Source organism: Anopheles bellator, chromosome 2 (genome assembly GCF_943735745.2).
Source record: "Anopheles bellator chromosome 2, idAnoBellAS_SP24_06.2, whole genome shotgun sequence".
NCBI classification, from domain to species: Eukaryota; Metazoa; Arthropoda; class Insecta; order Diptera; family Culicidae; genus Anopheles; species Anopheles bellator.
In genome coordinates this window covers 45,432,656-45,454,075 of record NC_071286.1, presented here as the reverse complement: position 1 = coordinate 45,454,075, position 21,420 = coordinate 45,432,656, and the positions used below count along the sequence as shown (strand labels likewise).

Genomic DNA, 21,420 nt, shown 5'->3' with positions numbered 1-21,420 from the left:
CACACACACACACACACACACACACACACACACACACACACACACACACCATCGCATCTGCGTTAGGTGCAGTTCTTGCGTGTGTGTGCGTGTTTGTGTGCATTTCGTTCCCATCGCCAGCGCAGCTGCAGGATCTCCCGTCCCGCGCTGTCGTGCGTTTTTGATGGACGTTTTGCGGTGGCCCGTCGGTGGCGGCTTTGGGCGTGTGGTGCTCCACTCCCGTCACTCCTGCGCACTCCTCCGTCACTGTCTCGCCCGGCCGCCCGCTAGCGCCCTTATCGGCGGCTGGGCCGTGTGATGATGCAACACGGGGAAGCGAGAGACGTCCGCGCGCGCGTAGGGGTAACCTTGTGCCGCTGAGAGGTGCTTCATCAAATTACCGACATAACCTAGTCCGGGGAGCGCCGATGGCGGTACGGGCCGCGGGGCACACTGCGCGCTTCCTATTGTTGCTCCATTTCACCACCGCAGCCGCCGGCCCCGTCGTTATCCACCACTTTCTCCCCGGCCTCACACTCACTGCGTGCCGCGCACGTGCGTGTATGTGTAACGTTGTGTGCGTCCGCAAATATCTGCGACTTCTGTGCACGCTGCACGTCGCCGCCCCGTCGCTCCTAATGCCAAACACTCGTTGCTTTATCTCCCCGCGTGTTCCCACTGCGTGGGTTTGTTGCGCATCAAACAGCAGGCTCCCCGTGACCCCACTCAGCCCCCGCTTCTCATCCTCCTTCCCCCGCCACCCCCGTTGCTGCACTCGCCATTCGCGCCGTTCACTCTCGCCGAGCTAGTTTGAAGTGGAACCAATTTAAATGGATCCGGAATGTGTTGAGTCCCGTCGCTCGCTCTTCGCTCGCCTCATTCTGCGCCCGCGGCGTTTGGTTTGCTTTTCTTGCCCCGCGCACCGGCGGCCACCACCACCGCCGAACGCCGGGTGTGGCAATTTGAAGCTGTGGAAGGAGTTCCCGATCAAAGGTAAAACCGGCCGCCGGTTTCCTTGGATGGTCTCTCGGGTATTATTTGAACTGTTTTTTGTTATCACCATGTGCTCGACTCGAAATCGATTGAATTTTATCAAGCTTTATCAGCGATGATGTGTAAATAAATGTGCCTACAAATCAAATAAACCAACGAAAGTCGCTACGACATATAATGGGTTGTTCAATAAGTTCTGCGCTTCGCTAAAAGAGGGCGCTGCTGTTAGCCTACATTTATGTTGTTATGTTGGTACACTCTTCATATGAACGTATGTGAAGTTTCATTTCAATCTGGCACTTCGTTCGTCGGTTAGAAGCCATTTAGTGGTGGTCGACGTGTCATAGTAGTTTTACAAATGGAAAAAATCAAGTATCGAACAGTGATTGATTTTTTTAAGGTTTAAAAGCAAAGGAAACTAATGTTGAAGTATGGAAGGACTTTTCGCCTTCAATACAGTAGAAAGAAGGACTGTTGGATGGATGGAAATCGTGAAAAAAAATCGGTTTGCTCAAGAAAAAATACCACCGTATTCACCCCTAGAGACTTCCATCTGTTTCCAGACCTGTGGAAGAGTATTTTGCAGTCATTCCGAATTCTTTAATCAGGGATGGAATTCATAAGTTGGAATCTCATTGAAACAAGGAGATGGTCAGGGAGACCCGTACTACATTATAAAGTGCATTTCAAACCATAAAGTTGTGTTTTTTCATCGAATCACAAAACTTATTGAACAGCTTGATACACCTTTGAATGTGATAATTTCTTGTCTACCAGATTGCAAAATAATATCATTTCATTGACTTGCTACCGTTTTGTGGAATCGATTATGAGTAGCTTTACTTAAATTGTTTCGCAAAATTAAGTCAAGTTTATGTGTGCTTTACTAAAATCATCAATAAACAAATAGCTATTGTAATTTTTGATGAGTACAATCATTTTTTTTGCTTTGAAGTAGGCACCAGTTAGGGCCCGGAAGCTCATTATCTTGTGGTTCAATGGAAATAATAGAAATAATGGAAGAACAGAAAAAGTAACTGATTGAAAAGAAAAACTATCAGAAAAAGCGCTTGGAAATGATGAACAACGTAAGCTTATGATAAAATTAATGTCCACCAATTAAGGGGGTCGCTGTCGCCAGTCGCGGAAGAAACACAGGTAGAGCACCGCCGCGATATTGATGTTGTTACTTTTCGAAGGACCGAAGCACCGGCCACCGGTTTAGGTGAAGGTGTGTGATGCCACCTTCAGGGTTTGCAGCAATCAAACGCGCACCGTCACCCGACCTGACCCGAGGTCCTGACCCCCCACACCCGACGGCCATCTGGCCCTCCACCAGATAAAAGTTACACATTGAATTGTGCACAAAACCCGCGTGGTGTTCCGTCCATCGGCAACTCCCTCCCGGTTTGCCCGGACGCGTCGCAGGGAGGTTTTATTACGTCCGTTCCCAACTCCCTCCACCCATCCACCCACTGCGCGGCTCCCACGGCCTGCAAACGTTGGCGCTGGCGGTGGCAATTTGCGAACCGTGGTTTGGGTTGCTAGCGGAGGGGGAAAAAGGTGAGTTTGCAACAATTCCGTGCCCAGCGTGTCCCCTCCCAGCCCCCTTCTTCGCCTTCCGATCTTTTTTGTTTCTTTTTCGCGGCGCTGTACGCTTGGCGGACGGTGGCGTGTAAATGTCGTCTGTCTCTTGCGCCGTGGGTTGGCTCCACAGACTTCACTTGCCCCCCCTCCCGTCATGGGTCCTTCGTGAGGGAGAGAGAGAGGACGAAAGAGAGTGAGAGTAAGGGCGAGCGGGTTGGCCGCTATTTTTAGCTAACCGTGTGTTACGTCCGCCTTTGCGTCTGCCGCGGACGAGGTCGGACCCTCGGCGGGCGGGCCGTCGCCTCATCGTCGTTACTCCCCGCCCAGCCCAAACTCAGTAGAGCGAGAGGGGAGAGGCAGAAAGACAGGGACAGAGAGCATACAGCGTCTGGCGGCGCGGCAGCCGCGCGCTCCGTGCCCCTGTTTGAATTTACGAAGGCACTTCTCAGCGGCAGTGGAACCGGCGGCGACGACGACGACGACGCGGTTGAGAGTTGATTGAGCATTAAAGTTTACATTATTTATGAACGCGACGACTTTCCGGGAGCCACCGCCCGGCAGCCGAAGGAAAAGAACTAGATTGGTGAGTTTAAACGCGCTTAAATGTGAGCGCGCGCGCGTCCGTGATCGTTAATTTCTTCACCATGCGCGCTTCGGGGTCGTCCCCGGCATGTGTCATCGAGCCCCGTGGGTTGATGAGTTTTTAAATCTTTTCCCGTTCACTGTGCTCTTTCGACTCGAATCCGCCAGAGCGTGTCCTTGGAAGGCGTCATATTAGGTTGGGGAAAAAGTAATCGACATTTTCCACGATAGATGCCTTCAGTGATCGATATCTCGTGAAGTATCGATCGTACAGTTTCAAGTTTAGGATTGTTTTTAAAGCTGATACTTTGTACTTCCAAAATGCTTCATTGTTTATTGTTTGTTCTATTCATTTGTGAGTTACAGGGTGTTAGCAATGGAGGTCAACTAAGAGAAAATTAGGTACATTTTACAGTTTTTGTCCGAAAAAGGCGAAAATTCAAGCTAGAGCGCTGAAATTGTGCAGAGTGTTTGTGGTTCCGATACTCTAAACGCTAGTAATGTGTAATTTTGGTTTCGTTGACCCGTTTTGGTTATTTTCGTTGTTTTAAGTTGCACCTCGCACAGGCAGACCCGCCACAAAAAATGTCGATAAAATCACCGACATAATCAAAGTTGGTCAGCATTTTACTAATCAGAGTATTGAACAAGGCCTAAAGATTAACAACAAACAGTTTTAACCCATTGGCGCAAAGCTGGATTCATGAAGAAGTTTGATGTTTGGATGCCACGTCAATTGACACTGATAAACATGATGGGGTCGAATTGCCATCTGCGAAGTTTTTGCCAAACGGAACGAAACAGACCCATTTCTTAATTAGATTGGTACTGGGGATAAGAAATGGGTAACTTACGACAAAATTGTTTGAAATCGGTCGGGGTCTAAGCGTAGTGAAGCAACTTAACCGGTGGCCAAACCATAACTAACGGCTAGGAAGGCTCTATTGGGTATATGATGGGACTTGGAAGGAATCGTTTATTATGAGTTACTTTCGTGTGGCTAAATACTAAATTCAGTTCTTTACTGTCAAGAATTGGACCGTTCATAGCTAGTAATTGACCAGAAACGACCAGAATCGGTCAACGAAAGAGGATTTGTGTTCCATCTGGACAACGAAATGTTATGCACGTCTTTACTGACTCGCCAGAGAGTCCGGGAGCTTGGCTGGGAAGTTTTAATGCATCCATCGTATAGTCCGGACCTTACACTTAACTATTAACACCTTTTCCATGCATAACAAAATTTCCTGAGTGATGGAAAACTAAGATCAAAAAAGGATTGTGAAAATGGATTGCTCGGGTTTTTCGCCAATAATTACTAAGCCTACAAGAGAAGCATTAAAAAATTATTTTCAAAAAGGCAACAAATTTTTCAACAAAATGGGGCACATTTGATGTTTACGTCGATGTCGATTACGTTTTCCCCAACTTGATATTTATGCCGAAGAAGAATTTTTGGTAATCGTTCAACGCGTTCCAACGGTCGTCCAGCATTCATCCTGCCCAATGCCCGTCGCCACGCCTCATTTCATCCTCATTTTTCGATTATCTGGCGTTTCAACGTATCCGATCAGCTTCCCTTCTCATTTCCCGTTACTCCTTCTTTTCAGACTCGGTGACGTATTTGTTCAGATTCCCTTTTCGCCTCCCCTTACTCTGTGCCAAATGATAGGGAGATGTATCCGATTGGCTTTCCTTCCCGCTTCCCGCTGCATACATAGCAAAACTCGCACCTGATAAGCTGATTTTGACACTGGTTGGCGTTCCATGCTCCACCATACTTGTGGCATGTTTTTTATATGAGTTTCTTTCGCCAGGTGGCAAGCTTAATTGTTAGTGGTAAAGTTGCAGTTGAGACATCACTTGAGATGTGGAGTAATGTGTCGTCTCTCGGGTTCGCACACAAGTTCGAGCTCCGGCTCGAGCAAACTGGTAAAATATCTCGGAAATAGAGGAAATATGGAATTGCAGATAATCAACACATTAACCAGCGCAGCAGTTGTGAGTGTGTTTGTGAACGCGCGGGATCCCCAAGATCATGTTTCGCCCGCAATTTCTTGTAGACTCTTGCGCGAAGGTGTGGCCCCCCCACACGACATCGGACCGCATCGCGGTTCCCCTCATTTTCCCGGACGGGAGGACATGCTTCACGATTTCAGCACGTCAATCAGCTCAATTAGCAATTTATCAAAGATTTAAACCGCTCTCTATTGGAGAAGAATCGCCCGAAGGAGACCGACGTGTGTGCCATTTAATAGGAGTGCGCAAGGCCTATTATGCTCTCCGCTCCGAGTTCTCCTCCTTAGTCTCGTGACGGTGTGAATGAATCGGGTTGATATGGGGCAGGGTTGCGGTGCGTGTGAATTAACGATAAAGGTCCAGGACCATGTGGCGATTTTATGTCTTCTTTTTTCTTCGCTTCGCAGTATTAATGATTGACGGCCGTATTTTAACCGTGCGTTGATAATGTCGTAAAAGTATCGCTTCGTATCGCTTCGCATCGGCATCCGCGCGCTGGCAACGCCGCCGATGAAGTGATAACGCATTAATGTTGATGGTGGTGTGTGCTGTGCTGCTCTCCCTTATCGACACCCGGGCCACGTAATCTGACAAACACTCGCTGCCGATCGATTTCGCTGGCCTGGCATTGAAAGGTTGAGCTGTCGTGCCACCATCAGTGAAGGGTTGATCTGAAAGATCGAAGAAAAAAAACTCCTTCCAGTAACGCTTGTCGTTGCCACTAGGGGGCGGTTTTGCTAGGTAGTGGTTGGTGGCGATGATGAATCGGTCCACTCCAGCTGCGTCCGGTTTTATCATTGATAGGGAGGTTCTTTTCCCCTTATTGAATGAAGGGGTATGTCTTATCTACAGTATCTGGTTTGTGTACGGTTCTGTGTTGCTTCTTGTTAGCAGCCATTCGAAACCCCCCCGGCGTTTGCACACTTCCTGTCTGCTGCTGTTTCGTGTCTCTCGCCCACCACGTTGGACCACCGCGTCGGCGCTTAATCCCTGGCTCAACTTGCATTGCGTCGGAGCAACAAAACTTTATAAATGTGTAAGCCGCGCCTGAGCCTTTCAGAAGCAGACCACCCCAAAACGATGACAAGACAATATTTCTGCTCTTTTTTGCGGGGACGCAGGGACCCACAGCCAGTATCTAGATTCGAGCAGCCGGTTCGAGCTAGTTCAAACTGGTACTAGCGAAAGGGGGTTTCTAAATACACGTTCCCATCGAGCTACAATAATGGGGGTTACTTCATCGATAACTGATGACGAATTTGTCGCCTGTTTGCTGCCTGTTTGAACAATCGCCAATGAAGGGCGTTCGTTTCGGTTCGAGCTCTCGAGTCGATCACAAAGTGCTATCAGTGCAGTTGTCGAGTAGTAGCGATATTCACGCCATCTTTTTGTGTTCAAATAGGCACCTTTTTTCCAATGCCGGCACTTCTGTTCGATGTTTTCCACCATGCATTTTTTGGATCTTTTAAATTATCGATGGAAAATGATCTTCGACAGCTATACTTTTACCGACAGTGGAAATATCCTATTTAGCACATTGTTTTTATGAAACGAATATTTGATTGCGTGGCACAAATTGTGGAATGGTGAGCAACAATTGAAATATGATACAAACTGTTTGGACTATATCTTGCACTGAACTAGAAATTCTATGTGTTGATGCAAAATGTTAATGTGGTCTTCTTATACGCAATAGTCGGGTACTGATACGGTTTATTTATTTTCTATTTTCTTAAAAGAACTTAATAATGCGTGAAATGACGAACATCGTTCCGATGGCCGCCACCGGATCTATGGCAATAGTCGATTGTGATACTTTTTGGCACATTTTGGGGTGTTACATCGGCCATAACTTGGCGAATGTTATTTTTCTAATGCTTCAAAGTTGCAGGCTTGTCAGCATAAAAACGATCTTTTCCGTAGCTCCACAAGAGATAGTTCAAAGACATCAAATCCGATAATCTTGGTGGTTAACTGGCATCACCAAAACGCGAAGTTATACACCCAATGAAGTTCTCGCGTGTGGCTCGTTGCTGAAGTCTAGCTGAAACCACATTTTCTAATATCTTCAATATACTCGTCGGTTCTTGACTTCAATATGTCCCTTGATCAGTGGCCTTGACGGTCCTCCCTTCGTCGTTTTCGAAAAATGAGGTCCTATGACGCCACCAATTTATAATACGCCACACCATACAGTAACCTTTTCTGGATACAAGCACCTCTCTTCAATCGATTGAGGGCTTTCAGTGCCCCGGATGCGGGAATTTTGCTTGTTTACGTTGGCGCCAAGTGAAAAATATGCCTCGTCGCTGAATTAAATTTTGGTGGAAAATTAGCGTTTTCGAATTACTACTTTTGTTGTAAATCTTTATAGTCTATAACACTTTGTTCTATTATTGAGTGATTCTTTTTCTAAAATGGCCGACATTCAACTAAAAGTTTTGGCACTTGGGTTTACAGCATATACTGGAAAAATGTGATTGCCAAGCCCTGTGATTTTGACTCCACTAAATGGATAACCCTTAATTTCGGTTGAGTACTACAACTGATCACACTTCAATAGTTGTAATTGTTGCAACGGAACAATGAAAAAATACCAATCCCAAGTATTGATCAATCATTGTTATCCATGCCTAAGCCAGTTATCGTTCGGTAATACCAGGGCCACTAAACGTCGATCAGGCTAGCAGCGCTCAACTAGCGTCTTAATCTTCGTTGCGCAGAACGCATTAATTGCAATATGGTTAGTCGGCGCGTTGTGTATTACAAATGTTGCTTTCGTGATCTCATGCGCGATTCTGTTCTAAATTTGCACCCCGCCGAGAGATCGCGCAGCTCCGTGGCTCTTGGCCGGCGGAATAATTCGCGAACGCGACCGGCTCACGACGCGGCGCACGAAACTCGTTTACCCATCGACGGCCACGAGTTGGCTGCCGGTGTCGAAGCGACACAAATTGATTCCAGCTGTGTCGTCTACTTTTTTGAGTCTAAAGTAGATTAGAAACCGAACTGTGCCAACTAAGCGCCGGACGCCTGCTGATGTCCGGCTGCGGTGGCTAGGTTAAGGTGACTAGCTTGTTGTTGACTATCCGTGAACACCGATTTCGTGTTGGTGGATCGTACCGGTTTTGGTTGGTTTGGCAGAAGGGAGCAAGCTCACGCGTTATAGTTGAATCACCATTAACGAGCCCATGACAGGGCAGAGAATGGCACACGCGGGGAATATGGTGATGGAGTAGAACTTTGTTCGCTCTTCACACCCGGCCCAACCGCTCCATTCTGGTTTGTGGTCCGTCGGTGAGTGACGGCCGTCGCAGGAGATGCGGGGTGTGTAGAGGGCTATCGATGTCCATTCCGCGTCATTCCACTTCGGAAGAGGTATTTGCGTAAGAATGTTTACTTTCGCTCGCGGCGCACGAAAATCTCACCATCGTCGCTCCAAACGCTGGTCCCACGGTCCACTTAGGCCCTGTGTCAACGAACGGCACGAATTCATCGAATGCGCTGCGATTCACGGCGCGTTCTCTCGAAATGCACGGTATTTCACGACGTGCAGCTTCTAACCAGATGGCAAACCAACGCGGAGCGCGAGTAAAATGGAAAATTCCGCTATGCATTTTTGGTAGCGAAGATATTTCAGTTTGGTCGTGTCTAGCGCCGCAGTGTCGGTGGTTGGTACGTTGCTGCTTTAAGTCGACGCGGTATACAGTTCTTGCAGTTTTTGATACGGCTCTCTTAATGGGTGATACTGGATGCTGTTTTTCCTGTAAAATCCTCTCTACAATTTTACATGACAACGTTCCACAATGTTGGATATCGGTCGATTCATTTACTATCAAACTTGAGTATAAAAATTGAATGGAAAAAGTGAGACGTGAGCTGTACATTAGTGTTTTGCAACCTTTTTTCGCAGTTTTTGCTGGTTTGCATATGCTTTTGTTCTATGAGTAAGTGTGACGTGATCGTGTGAGGCTGTAGTTTGTAGAGAACAACTCCCAGCCAATCCCAACAAATGCATCAAATGAATAGAATGAATGAATAGAATGAATAGAAAGGAATTGAAGTTGATGGATTTTAATCTTTCTTAATATTAGAATGATGTATGTAATGTATTTAATATATTAAATGAACCCTTGGTACATATTCTGAAATCTAATGATGAAAAATCTAAAACGTAACTTGCCCTCATCATTTGGAGATGGTTTATCGAGATAAAGGTACTGGTCAATTTTTATTTGAAGATGCTATCAAATCGTCAAGCAGATTGTTAAAGTATTTCTGGATTCTACATTTAACTCAAATATTACCTCTCAACCCTTGGTTTGTTTAATCTCTGTCCCTTTTTGCGTCGGAAAAATTGACGACCTTACTGGGGCCCACGTGCTGTGCCGCCGTTTAGCACTCGTTTCCCCGCTTCGTCGGCAAAACAAACCGTCCTTGGGCTGTCTGGAACCGCGGGTTGGCGCATGTAACAGGTGAAAAGCAGTAATGCAAAACACTTTCACGAATCAAGTTTCACCTTTCATTCTTTTCGCCACCCAGCAGAGGTGCGCGATGCTTGTCTCTCCTCTCCGGCGCGCCTCTGTCGTGTTTGTTGATGATTTATAATGAATTGCGCAACCCACACTTTCCGTTCTCTTGCCGACGGTTCTCCGGTAAAACCCAATCCGGGAAATATTTACCGTTCGTTTTTTGTTCTCCAAAAGTGTGCGGTCCAGCGTAACATCCATCGACAGACCGGCTGGAGGACGGTGTCCGGCGAACCGGAACGTAAGGTTTCTCCGCGGGATCCGGGCGTGCTTTAATGGAACCGTGCCTTGCCCAGGCAACGCGGGGATCCCTCAGATTTTCTCGTCTCGTTCCGTTTTTCCTTGTTGTTAATAGTATTTCGTTATGCACTAGCGGTGCCGTTGTTACAATCGTCGATCGGGTTTCGATAGCTTGGCAATTCGCCAATGGCGATAATGGTACGAGCAGTTTGCAAGGTTGACACCGTTTTATTTGTTAGAAGTGCTGTATGTATGTAGTGCTGTATGTACAATATTTTGCTGCTAATTCCATCAAAATTCTCTAGAAAGGATTGCAACACACAGCATTGTTTGGCACGTGTTATCAACCCGTTCCGGACGTCGAGAAGTTTATTTATTATGTTTTACAATCACGATAAGGTGACAAGGGTTCTGGACCAATTGTATTATTACTCAACGAATAGGGTTTACTGGGGATTTCCCACTCATTCATTCATTGCCTTCACTTTTCCCATACCTACGGTATGTTTGTTGTCGGTTGTTTGTTGTTTCGTCGATTCATATTTGTTTTAGTCCGGAAAGGAAAACGAGTGTAATTCAGTAGCATTTAAAACAAATGGAACAATTTATATTGCTTTTTTGATAATCCAGCAATAGCGTTGTCCTTTGCTGTGGTCGCTGTTCATTTCTCATGCGTATCAAATTTGTTCCCCATAGCAAATATAATCACAAACGGGCGAAAAAAGGTAGCCCCCTGGGATCTCTGGCTACAAAACTCAATAAGCTTCATCTGTTCTCAATTGCATTTCCGGTATCGCCTTTTGGTGGACAGATTGCAATGCTGACGTGGTTTTTGTGGCCTTCAGTTTTCTGTTTTCGATTTTTCGGGCGGCCTTGATTGGAGGTAATTAAATTGTAAATCAAGCTCCATTATCGAAAAACACAGAGAGTGAGGTGTGAGACACCTCGCATATCATCCTGGTTCGCGTCTACTGGTCCTCCAACGGTTTTACCGGATTTTTCGTGTTTTGTTGCAATCGTTGGAAATGCAAGGATTAGATGGTCACAGAGTTTCACAGAACGGTAGTATCGTTGGTATCGGACCCCAGTCGTCGTCGAAATAGATTAGATTGGGACGATGACTTTTTTACTCTCGTTCCCAGAAACCCGTAGAGAGTGGCTCACCACGCGGTGTACATCGATCGTATCAATTTGATAATGTTTAGGGGTGCTTTTTTTTAGTAGTCTATGTTTTGAAAATTCAGCCAAATTCCGTGGTCCACAACATGGCAACAACCCGCGAATGGAACTTTGGTTTCGATGTTTCCGTTCCCCAAATAATTTCTTTATTTCTCATATTTTATGCGCACTATTGAATAAATATTTTACGCTCCCGTTTCACATCTATCCACTAGATTCGTTCAACGCCGGAGGCTCAGCGCAAGTACCAGATTCGCAAACGCCAAAACACTCAGGAACGGTCGGCGACGTTCGTGTGCTACACGTGCGGGGCCGACACGCCGTCCTCGCAACTACGCTTAGTCTACTGTTGCCCGAACGCCGAGCGGGAACCGTACTTTCCGTTCATTAAAGCCCTGAAAGCACCGACCAATGCTAGTCCAATAAGTCCACAAGGTAAGTGAGCTCTCTCTAAGAGAAACATCTGAACACCTCACTAAACAGTGCTTTTCACTCCCCAGGAATGGTGCAAATATGTTCCACGTGCAATAAGAAAAATGCCCACCGAGCGGAAGGTGGCACGATCAGCAATGTGGAAGAACGTTATCCGTCGCCAACGAAAATGACGTCTAGTGTGATAAATGAGGTTGTTCGATTTAAGGTAGGTGGATCTAGGTTTTCGTCACACGCCGCGGTGTGCGATACAGAAACTAACTTTCGTGGACTATATATTTGCTCTTGTTTTAGCCTTATGAATTTGCCTCCGCCCTGTCTGGAGGACCGCCGCTGCGGGACCAGAAGGGCTTCCGAAGAGATTCACGACCAAATACACCACCTCACGCTCAGGGGCCGGTCGAAAATGGCCATGGTCATCAGTAAGTACCATAGTCCCCTCACTCCGTCACCGGCAAGCTGTGCAGAGGATGCCTCATGTACCTGTTCTGCTTCTACTTCGCGAGAGAGACACTAGTGCGTTTGGTTGATAAGAGGCAGGGCAAAGTGACGCTGCATTGCGCACTGACGTAGTATGATAAGGATTATGATCGCTGTCCACGTCCGAAACATGTGAGGGTTGAGAAAAGTGTGAGAAGGTAGGCCACGGATGCTGTGTTACTACAGACGAGCGCACAGTACACAACAGGCATAGCGATAACACACGGAAAACCACCGTCTATTGCGAATCGGACGACAGACAGCGAGGGAAGTGATCGGATTACTCGACAGCTTTTGTTAGGAAGTCTTTTCAGCGGGTCGAAGCCAAAGCCAGCCGTTTGTCGATTTCTTTTAATGGCAAGGACTCAAGCGTATAAATCCACCTTTCTTACAGCTTAGCTCAGCGCCACTCAACCGTGTTGGCCGCCCTTATCGGTCACCAACTTTGTTTCACGGTTTCGCTTCTAAAACCCCCTACCTGTACAGGGAACTCGAACGTTATCGCATTCAGCTAATCGCATCGCACATCTCACCCGTGTTTTCCGTCGCTTCGATACAGTTCTGCGACCGCTGTTCCCCGGCCCCATCCTGTTGCCTTATCAACACCGGTCAACCGGCCTAGAGTGTGTGTATGTTTTCTCCAAATTGAGATTCCGTGAGTTTCCGCTAAATGGTTCCGCATGTGTAGCTTGCGTCGCCGCAGGGTGGGAAATCCGAACTGTAAACATCGTTCGGCGGCGATGGACAGCGTTAGCCCGGTTTCGCCGCGAGACGGTTGGACAGAAGGGCGCAGTCGATGTGAACACGCCGTAGCTTTATAGGTTGGCGTCTTTGCATGCTATCGCGATAATTTCTCGCGCCATCAACGCTCCAGCTGCTTGTGCAACACTTTGAACGTGAGAAATATGGCGGACTGAGGGCGAAAAAAGTAGAATCATGGACCATGGTGAAGGTTCGGTGATAAATACGCCTTGCGAGTGATATACCGTGGCGGAATGTGAGTGTTTGTTAATCTCGATTCGATAACCCGACCGAAAATGTGGTTCACTCTGGACTTCTGATGACGATGGTGTGATCTGATAACGAGTAGGTAACGTACTTGTAAATTATCACTGAAAGCACCTGTGGTCCGCAAAACACGCTCATACATGGGCGACGCGTTGTTGTTTTGTTGTTCTAACTTTGCCCACGTGCTCCGCGCTGAGATATGAAATCTCGGCAATTATCAGCATTAGCGAACGATTGCTAACAGGGTGAGGTGAATTCTTTTTCCTTAACTATGAGAAGATGCTGCCAGGGAAATTGATAAAGTCGGCACTGAAAGCGGCTCAACAGAGAGACCAATGAATCGGTGTTCCGGTAATCTGAGAGATGATTAGCGTTGAGCGTGCACGATTGGCAAAGGGCCGAGGGTGATGATTAGCAACAAATGAACCGCCGAAAGAATGATTGTGCTCACCTTTTATTGCCATCTGTTGTGGCTGTTGATATTGGATAATTTTCGGGTGTTTCTTCTCTTTGGCTGCATTAGTGTTTAGTTTTACAGCGTCGCAGGCATTAACGCAATTTGTTTTGTTTTGCAGATGTTCGATTTGTAAGAATACGTTTCCTGCCCTCTCGATGGAGTATCTGTCCACCAGTGCCGAGCATATGAATTCGCATGCAATGCATTTCCCCTGCCTCAAAGGCAGCACCGACCAGAGCCGCGTGCTGGCGTGCAAGAACTGCGTCCACAAGCTAACCGTCCAGTGGGAGACGATGGACGCCCAGCGCGTACCGCTCGAGCACCGGAAGTACGTGATCCCTTCGCCAACGCCGAACTCGGCCTCGATATCGCCGAGCGGTGCGGGCAGCGGTAGCGGTGGCGGTATGGTTGTGCGGGCTCAGTCCAGCGTCGGCAGCACACCACCGTCGACGCCGGCTTCCTCCGTTCCGAGCACCTCGGTGTACTGCTTCATCTGCGGCCTGCACTCGGAGTTGAGCTTCGCCCGATTACTCTACGCCAACAAGGAGGTAAATGCTCACCCTTGCGGAGTACACACATCACCTCAAATATGTTGGAATTCTTTTGGCTGTTTTTTCTTCTCAGGGTTCTCGGCCTTACTTTCCCTTCCTGTTGAAGCATAAATCACCTCCAAACGCGGAACAACTACGCGGCGACAGCTCGGCGCTTGTTTGTACATTCTGCTATCACTCGCTGCTGAATCAATGGCGCAAGTAAGTAAACACATGGGTGTAGTGTGCGCCTAACTTAACACAAATTTGCGTTGTCTTATGCTGGTTTCCTATGACCTTCCAGGTACGAGGCGCAGAACAATATTCCTCCACCGAGCGAACGTGAGTACAACTTTCACGACTACTGCTGCCACCTGTGTGGCATCACGACGTATCGCAAACGGGTTCGTGCACTGCCGATTCGCGAGTATCCGTTCGTGGCGAACCGGAAGTGCGACGGAATACTGCTCGAGAACGGTGACTATGCGGTTGTGTGCCTCGATTGTTACGAAAGCCTCAGGTAAGCGCATCCGTTTCCCTGATTTGGCGAAACCATTTGGGACTTGGTAATGACTATCAACGGTCCGGTTTTTTGGTGCAACAACAGGCAACAGTCGGCCGAATACGATCGGTTCGGGGTGGCAATTGAGAAGCGCGAGTACAACTGGGTAGCCCAGCCCCCACCGCCGGAAGACAGTCCGGAGGTGTCCATCGCAAGGCTGCCGAGCGGTGAGCGATCGGACAAGGCAATCAAAAATGTAGGTATCCAACGGCAATGGTAAGGGGTGCTCGATAGTTCACACGTGACCCACTGTTATCATTTCAGTCTCAAGGTGGGATGCGTACGATACCAAATAAAAAGAATTGTTCACCGAAGGTCACCAACGATAAGCGGGATGCATGTAAGTAACCACAAGCCCCTAGCATTGAAGTGATTAAGATGTGAATCGATTGTTTGTTAGTTTAAATTTTATAATTCCTTTTCGTACTTTTACGAAGTGATATTTGTCCACCCCCGTGTATTTGAACGATTGATTGTCAGTTCAATCGGCACGAAGTCAATGTTCGTACTACGCAATTTTTTAATCACACCTCTTGATTTTATAGGAGCCGAATGTTAGGCAATAACAGCTCAAAGTCTCTATAATACAAAAGAAAAAAAAAAACACTTCTTCATTTGATAATTTGCATTCGCAAAAACTTTTAAACATTGCAAACCATCCTTTTAATGAAACAACATCTTATCACCTCACGATTGTAGTTGCTGCCTTAGAAAACACAACCATTATTGATAGCTTAAAACATGAATAAATGCCAAATTGCTTTCTGATTGATTGTTTTCCGATGAAGCTTTCGCAGAAAAGCAGCAAAACAATGCAGAAAAACTTTCTGTCGCGAAACAATTCACCAAATCAATGGAAATTACCCACCGCCGTATTCTGCTTAAAGCTCGCCAAAAGTGTTGCGTTCAATCCGCGTCATGCAATATTTTTGTTAACGCGGTTATCCTTGCGGTTTGTGTCTCGGATAGATCGGTTGAGTTTGCTAGAGGGCGCCACCGTTGCCACTACCGCTTCAATCATTCGTTCCACATTTTTGCGCAAGGAACACACGAAACACTGCTGCTATCCTTCACGAACACCACCGTTGATCCGGCAGGATTCTCGGTTCACGTCTTCTGCACCGGCACGGTAGCCCCACAGCAGTACATAAATCGCGTGTCAAGTCCCGGTGGTCCGTCCCGAACCGCGGAGGATCCGTGCCCCGTCGTTCGGGTCGTTGTTGCGGTTGTCGCTTGAAGTGCAAGCGTGCGCGTTAGCGCGTCCCGCCGCCGGAAAGCGTATTGTTTGTTTTCGTCCACAATCCGTGCCCCGTTCCGCTCGGATTTCGTTCGCTCGCTCGGACTCGCTCTCGCGCGCGCGGTTCTTGTGACTGTGCCATTCGAGTATGTATCCTTCGGTCGGTGTGTAGCAGATTTCGGGTGCCTTCGAAGGACACCTTCGAAATGCGCATGTGTGTCTACAAGTTTTATTACACCTTGCTGCTCCGCTCTGCGCGTTGTATTCCGGAGCCAGAGACGGGGTCGTGTGGTGTGGCGGTGACCGATGTGCCACCAACTCGTCCTCGTCGAGACGAGCCTGTGAGCCGAAAAGCGTTTACCGCTCGCCCCCCCACACCGTGCGTGTTCCGCACGCTTCGTCGGTGAGAGTCTGCGCAAATTACTCAGCAAAGAGGGTACAAATTACCATAAATTGGCAAGAAAAACCACAACATGAAATCGGATAAACGGGCAGCTTTAGCGCATTTTCTCCTACGGCGGAACCGCTCGCTCCGGGTGGTTCCGGTTCGCCGAAGAATGGCCAGGGGAGAGGCGCGCTAGTATCCTTATATCCTGTGAAATGCGCTCGAATACCTGCAACGCTCCATTGGTGTTTGTGTGTGTTTGTTGCGTGAGGCACCCTTGGGGTGCTATCGTTTCATGGTTTTCTTGAGTTAAACAAACAATGCGCCAATACACACACACACACACAGAGTGGCGTCGTGCTACCTTCGCACACACACATACACAACCACTACCAGCACAGCAATTGGGGGTTGGTGAGCACCGGACCGGAATCGAGGCAGTGTGAGCAACTTACCAGGCGTATAACTTTTCGGATTTCCAACCTTATGTTGCCTGATGCCGTGCGGTCGGCTGTAGTTTGGGGGTCCCCACCATCCGTTCCTTCCGCTTGTCTGTCCGCCAGCCCGCCCGTGGCAGTGCGGAACCAACTGGACGAAGGATCGATTACTGGAGCGTTTTCTCAGAATGGAAAACATCAACTAATTTGTGTAGATTGCGATGTTATTCCTGTGCCCTGCGCGCGCGCTCTGCTCTGCTGTGTGGTCCCAGGGGGGGTCCCCACACCGGTTCCAGGACGCGTGCCACAGTGGGTGGGAGCGAAAAGTTTATAATTCATCGCAAAACGTTCGTTAACACCTCTCGAGTCGTGTGAAACGGGGGCGGCGGTCGCCGAGATTTTCCGTGTTGTGAAGGCGGGCTGCGCTGCTCGAGCTTTTCTTCATGCTCACGAACTGGGAAATATGCTTGCTCTTTTTATGGCGGCGCGTGTTTGCTCCCCAGAGTGACGGGAAAAGGTGGCGATTTGGCAGATTGATTTGGTAGCAAATTGTGTGGGGGCCTTTGGCCGTCCGCATTTGACAAATACCGTAATGGGACGTCGATTTATGTGTGCGCATTGACGTGCGTTGGCGGTGAGCATATCGCTCTCGAGCGGTTGCCGCTGGCAGCGCCACAGCCCTCGACAACGACAGGACTTGATAGTAATCGCATTATGCGATTGAAGGAATTGGGTTCTTTTTTGTAAGCTTCAGCGAAACGATGTACCATTCAGTGTGGGTGGCTGCGCAGGACCACCAGGACCGTTGGACCGTTTTCTTTTGATGTGCCGTCGTCGTGTGGCCATGGGGAAAGTATAAATATTTCATCCCACACACACGAACGACGCAATCCTGGCGATGGGCCAACAGCGCGAGCCGAGAATGTGTTAAAAAGGTAATATTCACGCGGGGGATGTTTAGTGAATAATTTGTTGCTTTTGGTAACCGCCACCGAAGCGGCAACAGTAATGGCGTTGGCGCCGTTGGCCGTAGGGCGAAAGAAGTTAGTTACGAGGGGTTTCGCTTGAGCTTCTTTCGGTATATTACTCGTGACCAATAAATTCCCCTTCAACAACAACAACACAGGGGGAGAGAGAGAGAGAAAGAGGGAGAGAGAAACAGAGAATAAGAGAGAGAGAGAGTGAGAGAGAGGAAGGTATTTAGCACAAGTGGCTGCCGCCGTGGCGTCCTTTTGAATGTCCTTTTTCCGGTACGCGCGCTCTGTGTGCGGTTCCGTGGCAGTCACTTCTGTGTAGTTCCGAAATCACCGAGCCGAGGGAAATGAAGTTGTACGTTCGCATGAAAAGACCAACGACTAGGTGACGAAGGATGGGCCGACGCCGCGTTCCTGTTCCTTTTTCATCTACACCTTGTAACGCCTGTTGTCTGTTGGAATATTTCGGTGTGTGCGCGTTATCTATTGCCTTCGTTTAAGCCCGGCAAAATCGACACTCCAACACGACGCGTGGGTGGGAAAACAGGATCGTTTAAACAAAAATATGGCAGCCAAGCGAGAGAGCTCCTAGCCACAGGGGTCAGGAAGTTGTTGGGTAGGGCAAAACGGACAGCTGTTGGTGGTGTTGGTTTGGTTGGACGAAAGTCTTGTTAAATTTACCTTCGTAATGTGTCTCGCGGCTGCCGTCCCAAAGAAGACTCCGAGACACGCGATTCACGGCCATAACATTGCCAATGGAATGGACTCCTGAATTGCCTCAGTCGCCGCAGGTTCTGAGAGAATGGCTGAATTTGTTAGCTCGTCGAAGGCGAAGATGGTGCCGCTCTTGGGAAGGTCTTTCTCGTTCCTTTTTGGGGATTTTTATACAATACAGCACAGTACGTTACTTAAATCTCTTGTTTATATTTTTAGAGGAAATGTATAAGAGAATAAAGCCAGGCCAGGGCTCCAGCCAATCGGTGTAAGCACTCTTTGTGGCCTCTTTTTCTAAAGACGTTGAAAGCGGTGGTGTCTTAATTTGAAAATTATTTCTCTAACTTAATATTAGCAGCGCCAGCATACACAAATCAACGGCTGGGATCAGACCACTCTAATTCGGATTCTAGTTTTTGTTGGTGTGGTGTGCAGCCGATTAGTAAGCAACTGATCCGTCAGCCCGTGAGTCAATGCTTTTTTGCACGATTTCGCGTTAATTTCGCAGTTAATTTTACGAATAGATTAGCAGGGGGATAGTGTGAGAACTGACCATTAGTCTTGTGCCCGGCCGGTGGTTGGCAAAAAGGTTGTGGCTGTAACTGGAAACCGAAGTCACACTCCACCGACGACGACCGGTGGCAATGAAATTAACATTGATTTTTGCCACTATACGCCCGGGACCACCGAGCTCAAAAGTTTGGCACCAACATCAACACGCGCCCGCGGGTGTAGCTAATGAAATGTGTGGAGTCCTGTGTATCTTTTGGCCCACGTTACCGTTTCGGATCCTCTTTCATTTTCCCACTTGGAGTGGAAATGACGTCGCCACTGCGCGCTGGGAAAGGTTCGTGTGATTGTACGTTTTGCGGATTGTATCTCAATCTTCCGGCCACGACGGATTCACCCTCGCACAGAAGATCCTGTTCCGGCGTGTAGCGCACCGCGGGGAACCACTACCACAGCCACACAGAGAGGGCAAGTGATTATGAGCGCTTTGGTGTATTTTATTGGATTTGATTACACACAGCACACAGAGCAGGGCGTGTGTTGTGGGAGTTTCGTATTAACGTCGATTTTATCAAAATACTTCACTACTCCCTGAAAGGGCGAGGCCAGGGATTGGATTTACGTGTTCGCTACTGCCAGCGCCGCAAGGGGGCGAGCAACATTCCCACATTTCGAGGGTGGCAGTGGTAAGGATGAGGAAGGACCATCCCGGAATGGGAAAGCAACGCACCACCACCTCCCTTCGGATTCGGATGCCACGTCGTAAGCACCGGCGTTAACGACGTACAATCAAATGAATCAGCACAGCGAGCTGCGGCCATTTGCACCACCGGCCCCGGGAAGTTGGTTGCCGCAGTGTTGCCGAGTGTTTTTCACTTATTAGCGATACAACAACCGTCCGAATGAATGCCGTGAGCGCCTTCATGCCTGCCACCCCTAGCGTAATGGAAGCCCGTGAAATCGGGAGCGTTAAATCCGATCTGCGTTGGACTATTTGATTACGGCATCATCCGCTCAACGAGGGCCCGGTTCGCGGGTTGCGAGAACTTACGAGCTTGAAATTTATTTGAGATTAAGATTGAATCACCTATTGACTAATGCCGTGAATCCGTGCCCTAATTTGAATGTTGCCGTTGGGTTTGAGCTTGAACTGTGGGGCGTTGTACTTGGTGGATTGAATGTTCCCGGACCTAGTGACCTTCATCTATTCGCTAGTACTTTTTATTTGTATTATTGTATTTGGGACTTCGTAGTATTTGTATTTGGGACTTCATCAACCTTTCAACAATTCTTCGGCAGAGCATTTTGCCGATTGACGAGGATTAAGATATTGTGGAAAAGACTTAATAGACTAAAATATGACACTTTGAACTAACAGTTGTTCAATTCTATTTTTCAACGTATTTCACGACCGTTAGGCAATGTACGCAGTAACGGGGCACCGTTTGGGGTACGTCGAAAGTACCAAAACACACCTTTTTTCGTTCAACAACTCCTTCATTTTGTGACCCTTAGAATCCCACGCGAAAGATCTCTCTGACCACTTCTACAAAGCGCTTCTCGCACTTCGGAATGTGATAATGGAGGTCCTTTTAGCGTTTGTTGAAATTCCTTCCCTATCGCCTGCTTATGGGAGAGATCGAGGGAGAAAAAAGTCCTTAGCAATGAAACTAAACTATGTCCAAATTCCTGTGCCGCCGCCGCCGAGTGCGGGTGTTACGGTTGTGGCTGGCAATGGTTGCACATAGTGTGGTACACCTTCCCAGGCACATTCCTTCAAGCGTCAAAAAACACTTGCAAGACGGCGGCAGGTGGCAGCTATGGTGCGCCCCGCCACCGCTCCCCGTATTAGTTGTGGAACTTCAAAAATGTTCCCGAGGTTCAAGGTTTAGCTCGCTCGACTCTCCCCGTGACGTGACGGAGGGGTGAAAAGTTTTCAAATCGTCCAGCACACCACCATCGTCACCATGCTAATAGTTCCGCTGCATAATAGAACAGGGTGGTGGGAAGGTGTTGAATGTAGGCGTTGAGTGGGTTGCGAGATGTTTAACATCATTTCGTGTGTTTACAGTCAGCCCCGACATAGGTGTAATCATCTGCTTACACGCCTGGTAGAAAGTGTGCCCCGTGCCAACAGTTTCTCCGCACGAATCCAGCTTGAAATGAATTTCCAGAAAATGGAAAATAAAACAAGGGGGTCCAACGGGTCTTTGATTTTACTAAAAGTTGTAGAATTAAATGTTACAGTCCGCGGTGTGTTATTCAAATTGTGCTTTCTCTATCCAGAGGTCCAAATATCAAATCGGAAGATCCAAAATATTGCGATAAAACCTTGTTCTTTCAAAAGTTCTTTGTTATGAAGATATCTTCATCAGATATTTGCTGGCCACGTGACCAAAGCCAAATAAGATATTGAAAACTTTATACGAACTGAATGAGTGAGACATTTATTTAAAACTCCTCACATGCAATGAGCAAAAACCCATCTAAAAGCACAGAAACAAATCAGAAAAAGAATGTTGTTACTCAGCTCCAAGAGGTAACCAACGCCCCGTTGATCCGGGTTTTACCTGTTGTGTCCCATGC

General features: G+C 47.8%; 1 protein-coding gene across 1 annotated transcript in view; it reads left to right on the top strand.

Annotated features, from left to right (window-relative positions):
- The window catches only part of LOC131207597 (uncharacterized), a 76,206-nt gene that overhangs the window by 15,158 nt on the left and 39,628 nt on the right, over positions 1-21,420 (top strand). The window contains exons 4-11 of the mRNA XM_058200218.1: positions 11,324-11,543; positions 11,609-11,748; positions 11,835-11,962; positions 13,604-14,033; positions 14,110-14,237; positions 14,320-14,535; positions 14,623-14,773; positions 14,842-14,917. Coding sequence (XP_058056201.1) covers positions 11,324-11,543; positions 11,609-11,748; positions 11,835-11,962; positions 13,604-14,033; positions 14,110-14,237; positions 14,320-14,535; positions 14,623-14,773; positions 14,842-14,917 — 1,489 coding nt within the window. The remainder of the gene's footprint in view (positions 1-11,323; positions 11,544-11,608; positions 11,749-11,834; positions 11,963-13,603; positions 14,034-14,109; positions 14,238-14,319; positions 14,536-14,622; positions 14,774-14,841; positions 14,918-21,420) is intronic.